The following is a 17,626-nucleotide window of genomic DNA, read 5'->3' as shown; positions in this document are numbered from 1 at the left end:
TTCTTAAAATCAAATATTTAACACCTTTATATTACAAAAATTTAGATAGATAGATCTTTAAAATGAAAGGAAGATAAAATATCACTTTTATAACAATGAAATAACTAAAACTTTAATCTTTTTTTTTAAGAAAATAAGGATCCGTATCCGCGGATCTTTAAACTAAATATCCGTATTCAGATCCGTATCCGCGGATATACATTTTTAACGATCCGGCACATCACTAGTGTTGACGCGCTTCTAAGCTCGTATAAGCGCCTTGAATCCATGTTGATACTGACCGGTTCGAGCGAACACGCCGAAATATACCCGTATACGCGAGTACCGTTTTTTGAAGCGCGTAATGTAGCGCGCGTGTAAGCGCGTATGCCGAAACGACCGTTTACGCGCGTATAAAACGCCTAATCTAAAACCGCGCTAAGTGTTTTATCATTCGTGACGAAATGAGACATTTAATGGATTTTTTTATGTTCGGCAAATCAGACAATTTACGTCTCAAGTTCCGCTCTATCTACAACCAATTAAGATAACCATAACTTAATCATTTTTTTTTGAGGGTTTAATCATTTATTTATTTACATTTTAAATTTCACATTTACAGTGCAGAGGCGCCAATGCGCCGTGAAACTTTAAATATAAACAATAACTTTCGAAAGCAACGCCGTAACTCCTCGTTTAGATATTCCAAAATGTTTGAATTTGTTTTGTTTATCATAGTTATGAAAGTGTCATATTTAGGTGGGTATAATTTCGTTTTTATGTTCGGCAAATCAGTGTCTAACTCCGTGGTCTAACAGCCTCCGTGGTCTAGTGGTTAGAGCGTTAGGCTCACGATCTGGAGGTCCGGGTTCGATTCCCGATGGGGACATTGTCGAAATCACTTTGTGAGACTGTCCTTTGTTTGGTAAGGACTTTTCAGGCTTGAATCACCTGATTGTCCGAAAAAGTAAGATGATTCCGTGCTTCGGAGGGCACGTTAAGCCGTTGGTCCCGGCTATTAGCCGTAAAAACACCTCCACCAATCCGCATTGGAGCAGCGTGGTGGAGTATGCTCCATACCCCCTCCGGTTGATTGAGGGGAGGCCTGTGCCCAGCAGTGGGACGTATATAGGCTGTTGATGATGATGATGATGAATTTCGTTTTTAATCCCCTACGCTTAAAGAATAGTACTACGTGTAGAACGGTACGGTCACGAGTACTAATATGTATACACTTTGCAACCATGTCACATTAACTTTTTTGACAAATTAAACCGTAATCCTCATTAAATGTCAAATATGATAGCGCGACAGGGTTCCAAAGTGGGTACATGATATTACTCACGAGTCATGATCACGGGATGAATGATGAGATTGGCGTGGAGTAGGTAGATCCATGATTTTCTACGGGGCACTTGCAACAATGTCGAAATATCGGGAGTCTCATATCCCTGCTTTAAACGCGGTAAGAACCCGTTATTATGTGTTTTAAAGTCGCTTTTTCTGTCACTTTATCCCTATGTACGCTTAAATCTTTAAAACTACGCAACGGATTTTGATGCGGTTTTTTTTAATAGATAGAGTGATTCAAGAGGAAGGTTTATATGTATAATAACTCATGACTGTAATCCTCCGCCCCGCATCTATTCGTATCGGGCGCCGACCTCACCCCTCTGTGTCTTTTTGCATAATGAGGGACTTTCTAGGCTATGTTCTCCAAAAAATATAGAGATGGCGTTGTCCAGAGCGCTGCCTTGATGGCGATGCCTTCCTTAACCTTTTAATTTCACGGATAGCAGACATAGGCATCTTATCTTTGTTTTTAACGACCTCCGTGGTCCAGTGGTTGAAAGTTGGACTCACGATCCGGAGGTGCCAGGTTTGAATCCCGGTGGGGACATATCACAAAAACGACTTTTTGGTTAGGAAATTAGTGGCTGATCACCAGATTGTCCGAAAGTAAGATGATCCGTGCTTCGGAATGCACGTTGAGCCGTTGGTCCCGGTTACTACTTACGGAAGTAAGGATTCGTTACATCAGCCATGTCAGTGGCCGTTGGCGGCTCAATAGTAACACTGCCACCAGGGTTGATGAGGTTGGTAATCCACCTCACTCCTGACATGACTCATGTAACCACTGCTTACTTACATCAGTAAGTAGTACCTAACCGGGACCAACGGCGTAACGTGCCTTCCGAAACACAAATCTTACTTTTGGACAATCAGGTGATCAGCCTGTAATGTCCTAACCAAACTGGGGATCACAAAGTGGTTTTTGTGATTTGTCCCCACCGGGATTCGAACCCGGGACCTCCGGATCGTGAGCACAACGCTCGACCACTGGACTACGGAGGCTGTTTCGTTATGTATTAATTAATTAGAGTAAGGTTTTTACAGAAGCTCGCGTGCAATGTCTTACACCTTCGTCTGTCCCCTGGAGTGCTAGAGGGGTGTCCTGTCCTGTTAAATGTACCAATGTCCTGGAAGCCGTGATGCAGTAAGTATTCCTTCGTGGGTTATGAGGTCGACGACCGACCTTGTGAACCCTGAATGTTAGTGACACCGCAACGAATACTGAGGGGAATGATTCAACTCAGGCTTCTGAGTACGGTCACGAGTACTAATACATACACTTTGAAACCATGTCACATTAACTATTTTGCAAATGAAACCGTAAGTCTCATTAAATGTCAAATCTCTTCTTCTAGGTACTTCGTTATATCCCTACCTCGGTAAAATCAAGAACATACATAACATAAACTGCCTATATACGTCCCACTTCTGGGCACAGGGCTCCCCTCAATCAACCGGAGGGAGTATGCAGCATACTCCACCACGCTGCTCCACTGCGGGTTGGTGGAGGTGTTTTTACGGCTAATAGCCGGGACCAATGGCTTAACGTCCCCTCCAAAGCACGGAATCATCTTACTTTTCGGACAATCAGGTGATTCAAGCCTGAAAAGTCCTTACCAAACAAAGGACACTCTCACAGAGTGATTTCGACAATGTCCCCATCGGGAATGGAACCCGGACCTCCAGATCGTGAGCCTAACGCTCTAACCACTAGACCACGGAGGCTGAGAATTAGAATATATTTATTATTATTTCAGTTTTTAACAGGACGTATATAGAATTAAGTAATAAGCGGGACTTACAACGAAGTCAAAACATTTTGTATGGGGACTGTCAACGTGTTAAAGAACCCGTCAAAATGGGCAATTCATATTATGAATCGTAATATGAATTGAAATATGAAAATCTATAAGTGGCCATTTTACGATTTGCAATTCAATTCATAATAGGAACCTATTATGATTCATCAAAAGTGGCCTTTTTAGCCCCCCAGGTTATAAGAATGCCGCACCGACAAGAGCGTGGCTCTTAAATTAGTGATGGCGTCTTGTTTCAGTCTTAAAGAGATGGACTTGATGGAAATATTGAACATTGACAAAGCCATTGAGCTGGATAGTGTGCATTCGAAGCATTCGAGATATCAACTTTTAAAAGAAATTTTGGTTAAGAATCCACTTCGGTAAGTTAATTTTGACTTACATGTCCTAGTATCGAGTATCGAGTAGCTGTTAACAATTGCAACATAAAAATACCTTTTAAAAAAAAGGTTATAAAAAAATATTAATTCCTTACTTTTTAAAATTAATTTTGTATTCATCTATCTTCTCTTATTGTCGGATGCGTTTGTAACCTTTGTAATTACCTACTTAACCTCCTGAGTCCTCGCGTACTTTGCAAAGAACAAAATGGCGTTCATAGGCGAGTCCTGAGTATTGCGAAACAAAACTTCTCAAATTTACCGGGCGTTCTTTGTGAAGAACAAAGTCGTTTTTTTCGTATTGTACTTATCTTTGTAGATAAATTTGAGAAGAGTGCAGTTATTATGGTAGTGTATATGTCACCGTAAAATTGTAAATAACGTTAGATTATAATCTATCTCGCGAGATTGTGAACTGTCGAAAAATTGTGAAACGTAATATACTGCTTACAATTTAACGTATTATTATTCGTCAGATTATAATCTATCGAAGTAAAACTGTTAAATCACAATCTTACAATTGTCAAATTGTCAACTGTCCGACGGCTGTCCCTGATTGGTCGGCCTTACAGTAGACCGTTCTGTGTCCATAGAGTTAGGAATAAAACACAGGTGTCAGTCAAATAAAATAAATGCTCTTCAAGATTGTGAAATCAATACGTATTTATTAATTATTTAGTAAGTAATCAATAATTCTGACATCACATGGTAAGAAAAAATGTATCAAAATTAAAAAATGTGAAACGTATCATTCAGTATACTTTTCGTGTGTAAGATAAACATGTTGGCGGCATAGGGGTGGCCCAAGGGCCACCCCCGCCGCACCCTAACCTACTGTTATGCCTTATAAAAATTATGACAAAACACTATTATTCTAAAAAAGAATTATGGATATCTATTTATTAATCCCAAAAATAAGTTATACCTAACAAACCAGTATTCCTAGATGTTATTATGGGAAAGTAAAACTATTATGCTAAAAAACGTTATGCAAAAAGGATTATGATAATTAAAATTATGACAAAAACATTTATGCATTTTAAGAGAATCCCAAATTAACATTATGCTCACTCTAATAGTTTTGTAACTCTATGGTATAGCACGCGAGGCGCGTTTCGTATCACAATTTGACGGTTTCACTTCGATAAATTATAATCTACCGAAAAATAATACGTTAAATTGTAAGCAATATGATACGATTCATAATTATTCGACAGTTCACAATCTCGCGAGATTCAAATCGATAGATTATAATCTAACGTTATTTACAATTTTACGGTGACATATATATTTGTCGTGGAAAACCATAACCTGTGGTCGCGATCCTCAGCAGTGAGGGAACGACGAAGAAGAAGATATATTTGTCTTTGTTACACATTTCGTCTGAGCTAGAAACAGGCAGCCATATTTTTATTGTTCATAGTAGCCATAGTTTTATTAAAGTTCAGGACTCAGTGATGATAAAAGATTTGTTCTGCCTATAGAACACCCGGTATTAGCAACAACTTTTTTTCTCGAACCTTGGGACTCAGGAGGTTATACTGAATAATATACGAAGTGGCAAAACAATCAGCGTTTCTTTAATACAGTCTACGAGTGGTGAAATAATCAATCCACACATTTAAACAGTAGCTATATTCGATTTGTCAACGTTTACGTAAAAAAATGTTTTCTATGTTTATTTTTTGCGGCCCCGATTCCTGCAGACTTTTTTTTTGTTTTTTTTTGACGTGACTTATTGTAGATTTGCCGCAGATGGCATTAACTACTTGGCCGGACAAATGGGGAGCGCTGAAGGCTCTCACCCGGTACAACGTTTAAGACAACAGGCCTGAGGGTGCCCAGTTGGGCGCGAACCTCGGCTCAGGGCGTCATCTGAGAGGAAAAATATTTGAAAGAATTAATCGACCCTAGTGGGTCGATAGCGATAAGCGCTGAATGAGGGAAATCGTCGACCACGCCGGCGGGGTCGGTATCGGGGAAAATTATTTTCAATTCTATACTTTTGGCTTTAGCCAAAGGTTTTTTATTACTTTTTATATTTCAGTACACAAGAGAAAACTCGAAGTAAAGAGAATACAATTCATTCGCTGCCAAAAGTATTTACTGATGAGCAATTGTTTCATTTGTTACACCGTGAACTATCGCATTTGTTTACGAACAGTTGCGTATATGAAAAAGAATATAAAACGATACATAATATAAGTGAGTATAGCAATATACTTAAGAAAAATAATTCTCTATTTCACAAATCGTTGGTTACATCGTGGCCGCGACTTCCCATTAAGCAATCCTAGGATACTTATGGCGGGAATGTCTCGCAATTCCCAAGGGGTAGGTCCCTACGAATAAATCATCATCATCAGCCCATTAACGTCCCCACTGCTGGGGCACGGGCCTTCCCTATGGATGGATAGGGAGATCGGGCCTTAAACCATCACGCGGGCCCAGTGCGGATTGATGGTTATTAACGACTGCTAATGCAGCCGGGACCAACGGCTTAACGTGCCTTCGGAAGCACGGAGCTCGAGATGATTTTTTTTTGTGGTCACCCATCCTATGACCGGCCTTTGCGAGAGTTGCTTAACTTCAACAATCGCAGACCGAGCGCGTTAACCGCTGCGCCACCGAGCTCCTCAACAACGAATAAAAAATACGAATAAATAATAAGTTATAAATTTTAATCGGGCACAAACCCTGGAAACCACGTGAACGTGGAAAGCGCTTTGCGTCGTCATATGTGCACTGCTAGGGAGTGGAATTCTTTGCCGTCTCCTGTATTTCCGAATGCATATAACCCGGGTGCTTTCAAGGCCAGAGTGAACAGGCACCTTCTGGGCGAGCTCGCTCCATCTTTGGCCTCGGCAATGCCTTCGGGCAAGTCTGGGGTCACAAGCAAACCCACGTAAAGGTCAAAAGATATCAACACACACACAATTTAACATTTTCTTTTTTACTTTTTTTATATTGACACTTCTTTATGTATTGTTTTAAGTTTACGCGGTTATTGGCCCCGATTCCTGCAGACACCGCCTAATTTTATTTTAAGTTATATCCGTCATTTTCATATCCGTCGAAAAGGAAAGGGACGGATGATTCACAGCTCTTAATTTTAGGAAGAATCAGTAAATGAATGAATAACCCGGGCGAATCAAAAGGTACGTCCCTGGTATGCAATCCGTTTGACGTGCTGTCTACCTAACTGTGTCGGGTTATTGGCGGATGTAAAATTTTAGACGGTTGGTTTAGATTTGTGCTTAAAATTGACGTGTGTTCCATAAATTTTATGCTTGTCGATTACCCGTCCCTTTCCTTTTCGGCGGATAAGAAAATGACAGATATAACTTAAAATAAAATAACGGGTTCTTACCGCGTTTAAAGTAGGGATATGAGACTGTGTGTCATCCCGTGATCATGGCACTTGCAACAGTGTCGAAATATCGGGAGTCTCACATCCCTACTTAAAACGCGGTAAAAACCCGTTATTATGTGTTTTAATTGACACTTCTTTGTTACCAGCCGACGAGGAAAGTGCGAATTTTACCGTAGAAAATTGTAATTTACGAAGAGTTTTTAAAGATGACTTCATAACACATTTGCAATACATACTTCAACGTCAGACCAATTATAAGCTGAACAAGAAATTCTTATATGTAAGTACTAGAAAGAATTGCCTATGGTTTTGGTTTCATACAAGACCATTAACCCTTTCACCGCCAAAGTCTGTTATATCAGACATTTAAGTTTCGTGCCCTCGCCGCCAAAGTCTGATATATCAGACACGTAGTGATGCAAACTAATATCATAATTACTTGTGTGATTGTTCACTGTATTTATAGGCCACTGAGATTTTAATACATTTTAAAATGTTTCAAGGAGTACACCGGGTGTTAGTGACATCGTAACGAATACTGAGGGGGTTGATTCAGACCATGATTCTGAATTAAAATCAAGTGGAATTTTCCATCGCAGAATTCATGTTTTTTTTTAGTTTTTTTAAATTATTTTCAATTCTATACTTTTGCGATGGGAAATTCCACTTGATATTAACTCAGAATAATCAGATGAATCATCCCTCTCAGTATTCGTTACGATGACACTTACACCCCGTAAAAGTACATACGGTAGCCATACAAGTAGGTATGGGTGTTAGTGACACCGTAACGAATACTGAGGGGGATGGTTCAGACCATGATTCCGAGTTGATATCAAGTGGAATTTCGTGTCAAAAAATTCATGAATTTTTTTCTTTTCTTTTTAATTATTTTCCAATCCATACTTTTGCGACGGAAATTTCTACTTGATATCAACTCAGAATCATGGCCTGAACCACCCCTCAAAGTTTTCGTTACGATGTCACTAACACCCTGTATAAAAATGAAATAAAACCCATAAAACTTAAAAATAACTATAGATATGTTACTGAAATGATTTATTTACTACAAATTAAAACATCGATATTCAATATTGCCAACACTAGTAAATCAACCATGTTTAATGTCGTGGCGTGTGGTGAACGTTTTTGATCAAAACTCTTGGCGCTGAAAGGGTTAACCCGGCCCCAGGGGGGACAGAGTCATCTTCTCTGCCCTCCACTGGGGCAATTCCTGTTCGACGCGTCCTTGCCGCGGGGGTGTGCGCCTCATACTTCAGTAGGCCGGAGTAAGATGGCTGAGTTCAGATAGGGACCCAGACCTACGGGGTATAACGTAAAAACCCTAGCCCAGGGATACGGGAAAAGACCTCAACGGTTGCAGAGGCGGAGATGGGAGCCATCGGTGCGGCAATGCAGGACGGAACAGGCGAGTCACAGGGACTGTAGGCACCTGTCAGAGGGCAGCAGTAACTGTCAGTACTATTCAGAGGCGGAGGACAGGAGTCCTAGTACGGCTTTGAAATAGACTACTCTGGGCGCCATCCCACTTGCGTCAGACAGAGCACTGCGAGGCGGAAGGCAAGAGGGAAACCACTGCCCTGTTTTTCCCTAAAAAGTAGCATGGAGAATGCTACACTGACAAGACCGTGGCTCTTAAATTAGTGATGACCCAAATATCAAATATTTCTATACATAATGTGATTGAAATGCATTTTTCGGAGGTGTGTGACCTAACTTGTATTTGGCTGGTTTTCCTTCGCGGATTGGAAAGTCAGACAGGCAGTCGCTTCTGTAAAAAACCGGACCTGTCAAGTCTTCAGGTTAGGTAAGCGGACCCTGTGATTGACGAGATGATGATTATGATACACTATGTAAAGATATTTAAACTCCCAACCATCAACCGAAGTCGATATGGAAATAAAATAAATGTTTTTTCAACGATCTGGAGGTCCGATTTCGATTCCCGATGGGGACATTGTAGAAATCACTTTGTGAGACTGTCCTTTGTTTGGTAAGGACTTTTCAGGCTTGAACCACCTGATTAAAAAGTAAGATGATTCCGTGCTTCGGAGGGCACGTTAAGCCGTTGGTCCCGGCTATTAGCCGTAAAAACACAATGTGTTACTTATTACAATGTACTGATGTAAGTGATTGTTAGTAAACCAAATAAATAAAATAAAAATAAATAAATAAAACACCTCCACCAGCCCGCATTGGAGCAGCGTGGTGGAGTATGCTCCATCCATACCCCCTCCGGTTGATTGAGGGGAGGCCTGTGTCCAGCAGTGTGACGTATATAGGCTATTTATTTATGTTTATATATGTGTCGGAGTTAGTTATGAATTAAGAAGAGAAATTGATCAAATCGGAAAATAAAATGAAGTTACATCACTTCCGTCATGAAGTTGCATCGCTCCGACGACAGGTGGCGTACTGCCAGAGCTGGGTGAAGTCGGAGAGTCACTACAGAGTCGTCGTGTCGAGCGGACGTGCACTGCCGTTCTAGTCGGGCAGTCTACCGCGAACCATCGTCATGAGCGGACGTGTCGAATAATTACGATCGGAACGTGGAGTGCTATAGTCGCTCACCTATAACTTGTAGGGACGTCAAGAAAGTGTGATCGGAAAAGAGCACCTAGCAAGTACGTTCACATGTCCCGCTGATTCGGTCCGAATATAGGAACCATGGGTGGTGGAGGGCCCCTTCTCTCTAACGTAGATGACGAGAGACTGTGTAACCGTTACGAATACCGTGACGTTGCCGAGAGTGTGAACCTTATGCTGTGACTTTATCTAATCGTGATACGAAAACTATGTGGAAGTAAATAAAATGATTGTGATACTAATGATGGCCATTATTGTCTTCTAACGCCCGCTGCTACGACATAGGTATGTATAATGTTTCTTCAACGTCTGTTCTAGCATGTCCTAATAAAAATGTACGGAAACAGTGTCGGCAAAGGTGTGCTGCAAGTACCGAAGATATTGAAGTACATACAAGCAGCCATACAGAGGCAGATGAAGATAAAACTGTTTTCGAAGAAGAAGGAACTACAGCACATCCATTTGAATTCCCGGGATTGCCTCAGACTGCGCGTACCCGGGTGTTACTGCGCTAAAGGGTACCAATTCAAAAATATCTTTATTCAGTTGTTAAACAGCCTCTGTGGTCTAGTGGTTTGAGCGTTGGGCTCACGATCTGGAGGTCCGGGTTCGATTCCCGATGACATTGACATATTATTTGGAGAACTTACAGACTAATTATACATTCATCATCATCAGCCCATTAACGTCCCCACTGCTGGGGCACGGGCCTTCCCTATGGATGGATAGGGAGATCGAGCCTTAAACCATCACGCGGGCCCAGTGCGGATTGGTGGTTATTAACGACTGCTAATGCAGCCGGGACCAACGGCTTAACGTGCCTTCCGAAGCACGGAGGAGCTCGAGATGAAAACTTTTTTTTTTGTGGTCACCCATCCTATGACCGGCCTTTGCGAAAGTTGCTTTACTTCAACAATCGCAGGCCGAGCGCGTTAACCGCTGCGCCACCGAGCTCCTCGAATTATACATTAAATGAACTAAATATACATGAGACAATGCTAATAACAAGTTCCCGCCAATAAAAACAACTTTGTGAGACTGTCCTTTATTTGGTAAGGACATTGCAGGCTTGAATCACCTAATTGTCCGAAAAGGTAAGATGATTCCGTGTTTCGGAAGGCACAAACTACTAGCTCAAATACCTCAGCCAAACGTGAGTTTATGTATGTATGCAGTTCTCACTAACACAGTTGTCTCGGCCATTATAGACGGCGATACGGCTCACCACCTATCGCGTTGGTCTAACAGAAATCTCGGTGAGATGTATGTACAGTCATGAGCAATATACTGTACCCACTTTAGGACTCTGTCGCACTAACATATTTGACATTTAGTGAGACTTACAGTCCAATTTGTCAAAAAAGTTAATGTGACATGGTACCAAAGTGTATACATATTAATGCTCGTGACCGTACTTATGTATAGATGTATATTGTAATACATTTTGATGTACATTGTAATAATTGTAAACATATTTTTTCTTTCAGATTCGTTGAGAAAGACGGGATCTGTGTTCAGCCTTTCGTCTGTCTCAAACATATGTATACACCGAATGACGCAAAAACTTTTGCATTAAGAGTTAAAGTTAATTAGTACAAACTCTGGACAGTATTTTATTTTAATTTGACAGGTTTTAATACTAGATATGCAGTGGTGCTAACTCCTGTACAGTCATGAGCAATATAATGGACCCACTTTAGAACTCTGTCGCACTAACATATTTGACATTTAGCGAGACTCACAGTTCAATTTGTCAAAAAAGTTAATGTGACATGGTACCAAAGTGTATACATATTAATGCTCGTGACCGTACACACCATGGTATAAGTAAACCAGCGGGCCTAGCACCGTAAGCACTCGATTCTTTCTCGCCGCGACAGAGATCGTCTGTCTCTTTCTGTGCGGTACTGTGAGAGAGTGACGGGTGACGTATGTCGAGGCGAGAAAGAGTCGCGCGCTTACGGTGCTAAGCCCGCTGGTATGCTCAAAAGTGACAGCTAACATTTCAAGGTTAGCCCAGCTGACGTCATCCGACCCTATGTTGCCATTTCGTAAAAAATAAGAATAATTATGTACCTCAGCAATGAGAAAAACTAAACTGGTGAACATGCATGAACACTTTGATGAGAGTGGAAAAGTGAAAGTCGTGTGTCAGGGTCGAAGTAAATGGAATAACGTGCTTTCTGCCTACCTCAATGGGAAATAGGCGTGATGTTATGTACGCACTGGAGCAGAGTGGTGGAGTATACTCTATACCTCCAATGGATCAAAGGGAGGTCTGTGCCGTACAGTAGGACGTATATAGGCTGTATGTGTGTAGTTACTATTGATATTTGCGTACTAAAAACTACGAATAAATATTAAAAAGTAAGAACTTATACTTACTAGAATGAATATAAGAGTGTGTTTTCAACGAGTAACTGGAGTTGAATGCCTTCCCACACTTTTTCACTGGACATTTGTATGGTTTCTCCCCTGTAATCAATAAAATAAAAATTAATGATATGCAACACCGAAATGGAATATTTGGTTTTCGTCCCGAATATGGTGAATTCCAACCGAATATTCGGCACATCCTTAATAGTAACCTAACTAGTGAGTTATAAATTGTTTGCCATTAAATGGCCTCCGTGGCCTTATGGTTGAATATTGGGCTCACAATCCGGAAGCCCCGGGTTTGAATAACAGTGGGGACCCATTACAAAAATCACTTTGGAATACCTAAACTTTTAGGATATTGCAGGCTGACGTGATAACCTGTAAGTAAGATGATCAGTGCTTCGGAAGGCATATTAAGCTGTTGGGCCCTGTTGCTACTTACTGATGTATGTACATAATCATTCCATGAGCCATGTCAGGGGCCTTTGGCGGCTCAATAATAACCCTGACACCAGGGTTGACACACGATAGAATAATTGTTAGCCATACCTGTATGAGTAAGCATGTGTTGTGCTAATTTGCATTCCCAGTAATATTTCTGTCCGCATATATTGCAAACGACTTTTTTTTCAGAAGGATATGTTTTCTTCTTCCTTTTTCTCTTCGGCGCTTTCTTAGGAGCTTTCCCGTCCATCTGTGGAGTCAGTTTGTGTTTTGGGTAAGAGAAGGTAGCACAGACAGCATTTGCTTAGAGTTCCCGAAAATTCGGAGGTAGGATTCTAAATGTTTCTTACTTTCTTTCGAAACCGCTTCCTATAACTTAATTAATTTGACAGCATTACAGAAAGATAGTATGCAGGCTATACCTGTTTAAAGGAGTAAATAAGCTGTACTTACTTTTTAATCTAGAACTTTAGCAGATAATAGTAGGTAGGTATATTTTAAACGGTTTCACAAAATTTAAGAATGAGGGTAAAATTAGTACTGCTTACTAATATACCTATTTACAAAATAACTTGCAAATATAAAGTTCACAGTGTTTAACTTTTAGCGTTTATTATAAGCAAATTATAAATAGATTTTTCACAATTTCCATTCAAAATATATCTTTTTCGCAATGCCCAGAAGTCAAATTTGACATGTTTACTTTTTTAAAAGGTTTTTTAAATCACGCGTAGTACTTGATATTTCTTAGTATTTATTACCTATTACTGCTACTTGTAAATGAGAACAGACTTATAGCTGCCTCTTGTTTATTTTTTATAAATTCAAGAAGGGACTTTCCAGGCTACTTTCCTCATAATTAATATTTATTTATTTATAAAGGTACATACAACATTACAGTGTACACCAATGCGCTGTATGACGAGAAAAAAAAAACAATATAAAAACTAATATAACACAAAATAAACAAAAAGAAAAATAAAACTATGAACATGAAAAACACTAATAAAAAAAGTAATAATAATAACAAAATTACAATTTCAAAATTAAAAGGTAAACTATAACAAAAAAATAATTAAAATAATAATGGAAAACAAAAACAAAACAGTAACGATCCTTCTACATACATATTATTATTATTATCATCATATTTTTTTTTGGGGTGTAAATGATGACCCTTTATATTACACTCAGGCACAATTAAATATTCTTTATGATCAAAAATAAAGATAAGCAATATAGGTAGCAACATAATTCAGTACATAATGTGATCCAAATATCAAGCATCAATTATTTTCATATATGCTTCTGCCATATTGAATATTACATCGTATTTTTGAATAATTATGTATCCATTAGTAATGAGAAATTAAGTCATCTCTATATTATTGTTGGGTAATGTAGCCTGTAAAGTCCCTTAGTAAAATGCAAAGCCCGGGAAAATATCGAAAGATGATCAAATTGTGATCAAAACATAGTGGACAGATTTATCATTTGATTTGCTAGGACAACAGAAAGATTGTTTTATCAAGCCGATAGAATAAAATAAAACAAATCTTATCTAGCTTCATATAATTGAATAAGTATTTATTTTCCTCTTCGTAGGTAAGTATTTCGTTTTCATACAAGTTTTGCTCGATAATTGATTGGAGATGCTAGGCATTCTACAATCTAGCCTTGATCCAGTTGTCGTAGGCTGCGACTCTAGTGAAGCCGGCAGGTAATCCATTTTCGCAGCCAGAACCAGATACGAAGCTTGTCACACCAATCTGTAAAAAGGATAATCGTCGTGGAGATCCTTGGGGGAGGCCTATGCCCAGCAGTGGGCGTCTTACGGCTGATGATGAGTAAGTATATAAAGTTTGGGGCGGAAGGCAAAAGGAAATTGGGGAAAAACGGACTTATTTTTCCGTAAAAAAGTAGCATGTCTTAAATTAGTACAAGTAGGGAAAATGTTACCGGCTGTGTGTTCTATTCTATCTGAGAGAAAATAAACTTTTTTTCTCTTGGCTTCCGCGGTTAGCGATGTGCCAAAGACAAACCTTGAGAGTGATCAAATAGGTAACCATTAGATATTTGGTACGCCGCGTTTTCAGTATTTGCTAAGCGTATCTTATAAAGTGTGCGGTAAATAAAGAATGAGTTACTTTCCAATCGGTGATTGGAAAGTCCCTCTTTACGATTATTAATGAGTCCATACCAATAATGAGTCGCTTCTGTAAAAAACCAGACCTGTCAAATCTTCAGGTTAAGTAATCGGACCCTGTGAAAAACGGGATAATGCTAGGGAGATGATGATGATGAATGAGTCCATACCAGTCTTCCATTAAGAGTAAGCGGTCCTCCCACATCTCCTCCACACACGTTGACTCCTTGAGCGCTGCTGGTGCACAATGTACCAGATGTTACGACATCAGCGCCATATGTCGCGGCACAAACTCCGATAGGGATCACTTGAAGCCACGCCTGGTGTAGGGCTTGGTTGGTTGTGATATCCGCGTCTGTGGGCGTAGATTTAGGAATAATGTAGTGTTTACGTAAGTTATTGTAATACACGTATGTATAAAAAAGGAAAAAAAAAGAAAAAAATGAGATGGGAAAGGTAGGAAAGTTTGTATTGAAAGTTTCGCGGTGCATTGGCGCTTCTGCACTGGAAAGTCGTGAAATATAAATATATAAATAAATGTTATAAAATACTTGAATCGATATAATTGATTCACATACTATATATGTTCTGTCGTCTCGGGCAAAGCACTACGCGATGACAAATAAAAAAAACTGTACTGGTGTGTACGAGTGTGGAGTGAAGATGTAGTTTGTGGCAGCGAGCCGATATTTAAATTGTATATATTATATTGAGGCGAATACACTGCAAATACAATAGCGAGAAAATCAAGATAACCCACACGCAGAGTGTTAGTGACCCCGTATCGAATATTGAGGAGATGATTCAGCTCGTGGTTCTAAGTGGAAAATAAATATCAAGTGGAAATTTCCATCACAGGTATGGAACTGAAAATAGATAATTAAAAAAACTAACATTTTACACTCCACTGGTTTAATTTGCGACGGAAAAATCCACTTGATATTTAAAAAAAAAAAAAAAAGTAATAAAGTATAAGTAGTGTGTAAGTGTAGTAGTAAGTAGTTTGATAAAGTATATTTGATTTGATTTGATATTAACTTAGAATCACGGTCTAAATACTCCTCAGTTTTTCACGTCTCACTCACGTTATAAAGAAAAACAGTTTTGTCAACTTACTATCTCCGGTCCTGCCATATCCGACTGCGCGTGCCCATTGTCCTTCAAACGTGTCGGATCCAGACGCCAAACTAATGTACTGAATGAGAGCTGTAACACGACAGAAGAAAGAAAAATATTTATTGTTAACATACTATTATTATGTTATTGCTGCATGAGCAATAAGGCCGCCTGTTGTGCTTTTCTGTATATGTTGTCCTTATCTCTGTATTTTGTGTCCATTGTGCTCAATAAAGTATTTTATCTATCTATCTATTGTTAACTTTCCGTCCGCGCGGATTTTGTTTATCGCCCGCGGCATTTTCATTCCACCTTTATATTTATATCTATTATCTATCTCAAAGTCGGTTTAGTAGTTTTGGCGTGAAAGTGTAACAGATAGACAGACTGTTACTTTCGCATTTATAAAATTGGTTAAAGATTAAACACACAGTAGTAGTATACATATTTAATTGCAAACTTTGTGAGATTGTAGCAGCCTCTGAAACTACTGAACCCATTTTTAAAATCCCAGCAAAATCCAAACCCAACTCACGAGTATAATTAATCCAAGGAATTTCAATAATAGCGATATTATTCTTCAAATTAAGCGGGTTGAAGTCTTCGTGTGTTTCCACGTTGGTTGCAACAACCCGAGTGCCGCCGGAGAACAGCGTGGTTGACGCGAGAACCACCAGGAATTGGGCGGCTTGGTTGCTCCCGTCAAACCAGCAATGGGCTGCGGTGAGGAGGCGTGTGTTTGAAATGAGAGTCGAGCCGCAGACTGAGGTTTGGCTTGACGTCAACGAGATTATTAGGCCGCCCTGGAAATAGTCACTTATTTGTACATCAAGGAATAAAGAGAGAGAGGGAGAAAGGAAAAAGAAGAGACCCCTCTCTGATTGCCCCGATGGGAAATAGGCGTGAGTTTATATATTATGTATGTATGGGACAGACAAGTGCAGATGTAAACTTAAATAATATGACATATTGTTATATGTTATAAGATATTATTCCGGTCAACTCCTCATAAAAAACCTTTTTTATGTAAAAAACCAGGGGTAATAAGTCATAATTATAAAAAAAACTTAAGTAATTGTAAACTAAAATGACTGTTTAGTGTTCGTTGCGTTACTAATATAAAGCTGCAATATATTTCTAATTACACACTCTACAATGTACATCGAATTGACGTTGTAATTTACAATTGTAAGTTTTATGAAATATATTAATATTCCAAATAATCAATTTCCGCCAACTAATTTATTTTGGTCGCGGACATATCCTTAGTTTTGATAACGTTTGTTTCATCCAAGATTCCGATGTTTGGTTATCTCTATTGCGAAAACCAAAAGTAGGTAGAGTACGCGCCCCGAAAGTAGTTCCGCGGATTTTTCCAACTTATGCGAAAGTGCGAGCGAGGCAGACAGTCTGCCGCAAATTTCTTATTATTTTATGACTGAACTTAAAAACTTACCATATAAGGATGGCCACCCAAATATGTCTCCGTTCCACCGACGATCCTGGAGCCATCAAAATCCTTTGATTCCTCAGCTGTTCTAATCCTCAGAGCTTCTTTGATGCCAATATTTTCATGATAATTTAAAGATATCTGTTCAAAATTGGATGGAAGCCCTAGTGATAAAGTCACAATACTAGCTAAAAGTAACAAGTATTTCATGTTGATTTTAAAAAACCTTTTTTTTGGAAAAATATTTAAATTAAAATGGCGGCAAAATAAGTCTGCAAGCGCCAAGCCTCCCCTAGTAGCAACTGTATCTATAATGAATATTGCGAATTGAATAATTATCTATTAATGATAGTATCTCAATAATGTTATCATAGAATTAGTCTTATGAAGAGGCAACTTACATTGTTTTAAGTTTACGCGGTTATTATCATAATTAAAGCACATAATAACGGGTTCTTACCGCGTTAAGAACCCGTTATTATGTGCTTTAATTTTGAGGCAACTTACGTTCGGTATTACCCAAGTAAAGTTGGTTAGGTTACCAAGGTAACACCTACACACGTTCAACGGATTTATTACTAT

At 39.2% G+C, this 17,626-nt stretch overlaps 4 protein-coding genes across 5 annotated transcripts in view; 2 read left to right on the top strand and 2 right to left on the bottom strand.

The window, feature by feature from the left end:
* The window catches only part of LOC126379379 (uncharacterized), a 29,756-nt gene extending 16,735 nt beyond the window's left edge, over positions 1–13,021 (bottom strand). The window contains exons 1-3 of the mRNA XM_050028110.1: positions 12,786–13,021; positions 12,438–12,582; positions 11,895–11,984 (exon numbers count right to left, since the gene is read on the bottom strand). Of these exons, the coding sequence (XP_049884067.1) occupies positions 11,895–11,984; positions 12,438–12,582 (235 nt within the window). The 5' untranslated portion in view covers positions 12,786–13,021. The remainder of the gene's footprint in view (positions 1–11,894; positions 11,985–12,437; positions 12,583–12,785) is intronic.
* The window catches only part of LOC126379472 (uncharacterized), a 116,841-nt gene that overhangs the window by 56,435 nt on the left and 42,780 nt on the right, over positions 1–17,626 (top strand). The window contains exon 7 of one of the 2 annotated variants that reach the window (XR_007568345.1): positions 842–1,129. The exons of the other annotated variant lie outside the window; for it this stretch is intronic. The gene's annotated coding sequence lies outside the window, so the exon portion shown is untranslated. Of the gene's footprint in view, positions 1–841; positions 1,130–17,626 lie in introns of those variants that run through there. 2 annotated transcript variants of the gene reach the window in all.
* Positions 2,369–11,318, top strand: LOC126379622 (uncharacterized). The gene is made up of 5 exons (XM_050028451.1): positions 2,369–2,476; positions 3,389–3,511; positions 5,577–5,734; positions 9,828–10,027; positions 10,997–11,318. The coding sequence occupies exons 1-4, from the start codon at positions 2,472–2,474 to the stop codon at positions 10,022–10,024; spliced, it is 483 nt and encodes a 160-aa protein (XP_049884408.1). The 5' UTR covers positions 2,369–2,471; the 3' UTR covers positions 10,025–10,027; positions 10,997–11,318.
* Positions 13,890–17,370, bottom strand: LOC126379578 (collagenase-like). Its single transcript, XM_050028384.1, has 5 exons — positions 17,051–17,370; positions 16,130–16,397; positions 15,595–15,684; positions 14,649–14,833; positions 13,890–14,101 (listed from the first exon to the last, which is right to left on the bottom strand). The coding sequence occupies exons 1-5, from the start codon at positions 17,252–17,254 to the stop codon at positions 13,997–13,999; spliced, it is 852 nt and encodes a 283-aa protein (XP_049884341.1). The 5' UTR covers positions 17,255–17,370; the 3' UTR covers positions 13,890–13,996.

This window comes from Pectinophora gossypiella, chromosome 29 (assembly GCF_024362695.1).
Source record: "Pectinophora gossypiella chromosome 29, ilPecGoss1.1, whole genome shotgun sequence".
In the NCBI taxonomy this organism is placed as follows: domain Eukaryota; kingdom Metazoa; phylum Arthropoda; class Insecta; order Lepidoptera; family Gelechiidae; genus Pectinophora; species Pectinophora gossypiella.
Note: the sequence above shows the minus strand (reverse complement) of the source record. Positions and strands in the feature narration are given on the sequence as shown.

Excerpts from the sequence above, each read along its gene's own strand:
- LOC126379622 (XM_050028451.1), top strand. Across the intron at positions 3,512-5,576 it reads TTGGTTAAGAATCCACTTCG|TACACAAGAGAAAACTCGAA; the intron begins GTAAGTTAATTT and ends TTTATATTTCAG. Across the intron at positions 5,735-9,827 it reads TAAAACGATACATAATATAA|CATGTCCTAATAAAAATGTA; the intron begins GTGAGTATAGCA and ends CGTCTGTTCTAG.
- LOC126379578 (XM_050028384.1), bottom strand. The coding sequence starts at position 17,254 with ATGAAATACTTGTTACTTTTAGCTAGTATTGTGACTTTATCACTAGGG. Across the intron at positions 15,685-16,129 it reads TCCTTGGATTAATTATACTC|CTCTCATTCAGTACATTAGT; the intron begins GTGAGTTGGGTT and ends GTCGTGTTACAG. Across the intron at positions 14,834-15,594 it reads ATATGGCAGGACCGGAGATA|ACGCGGATATCACAACCAAC; the intron begins GTAAGTTGACAA and ends CTACGCCCACAG.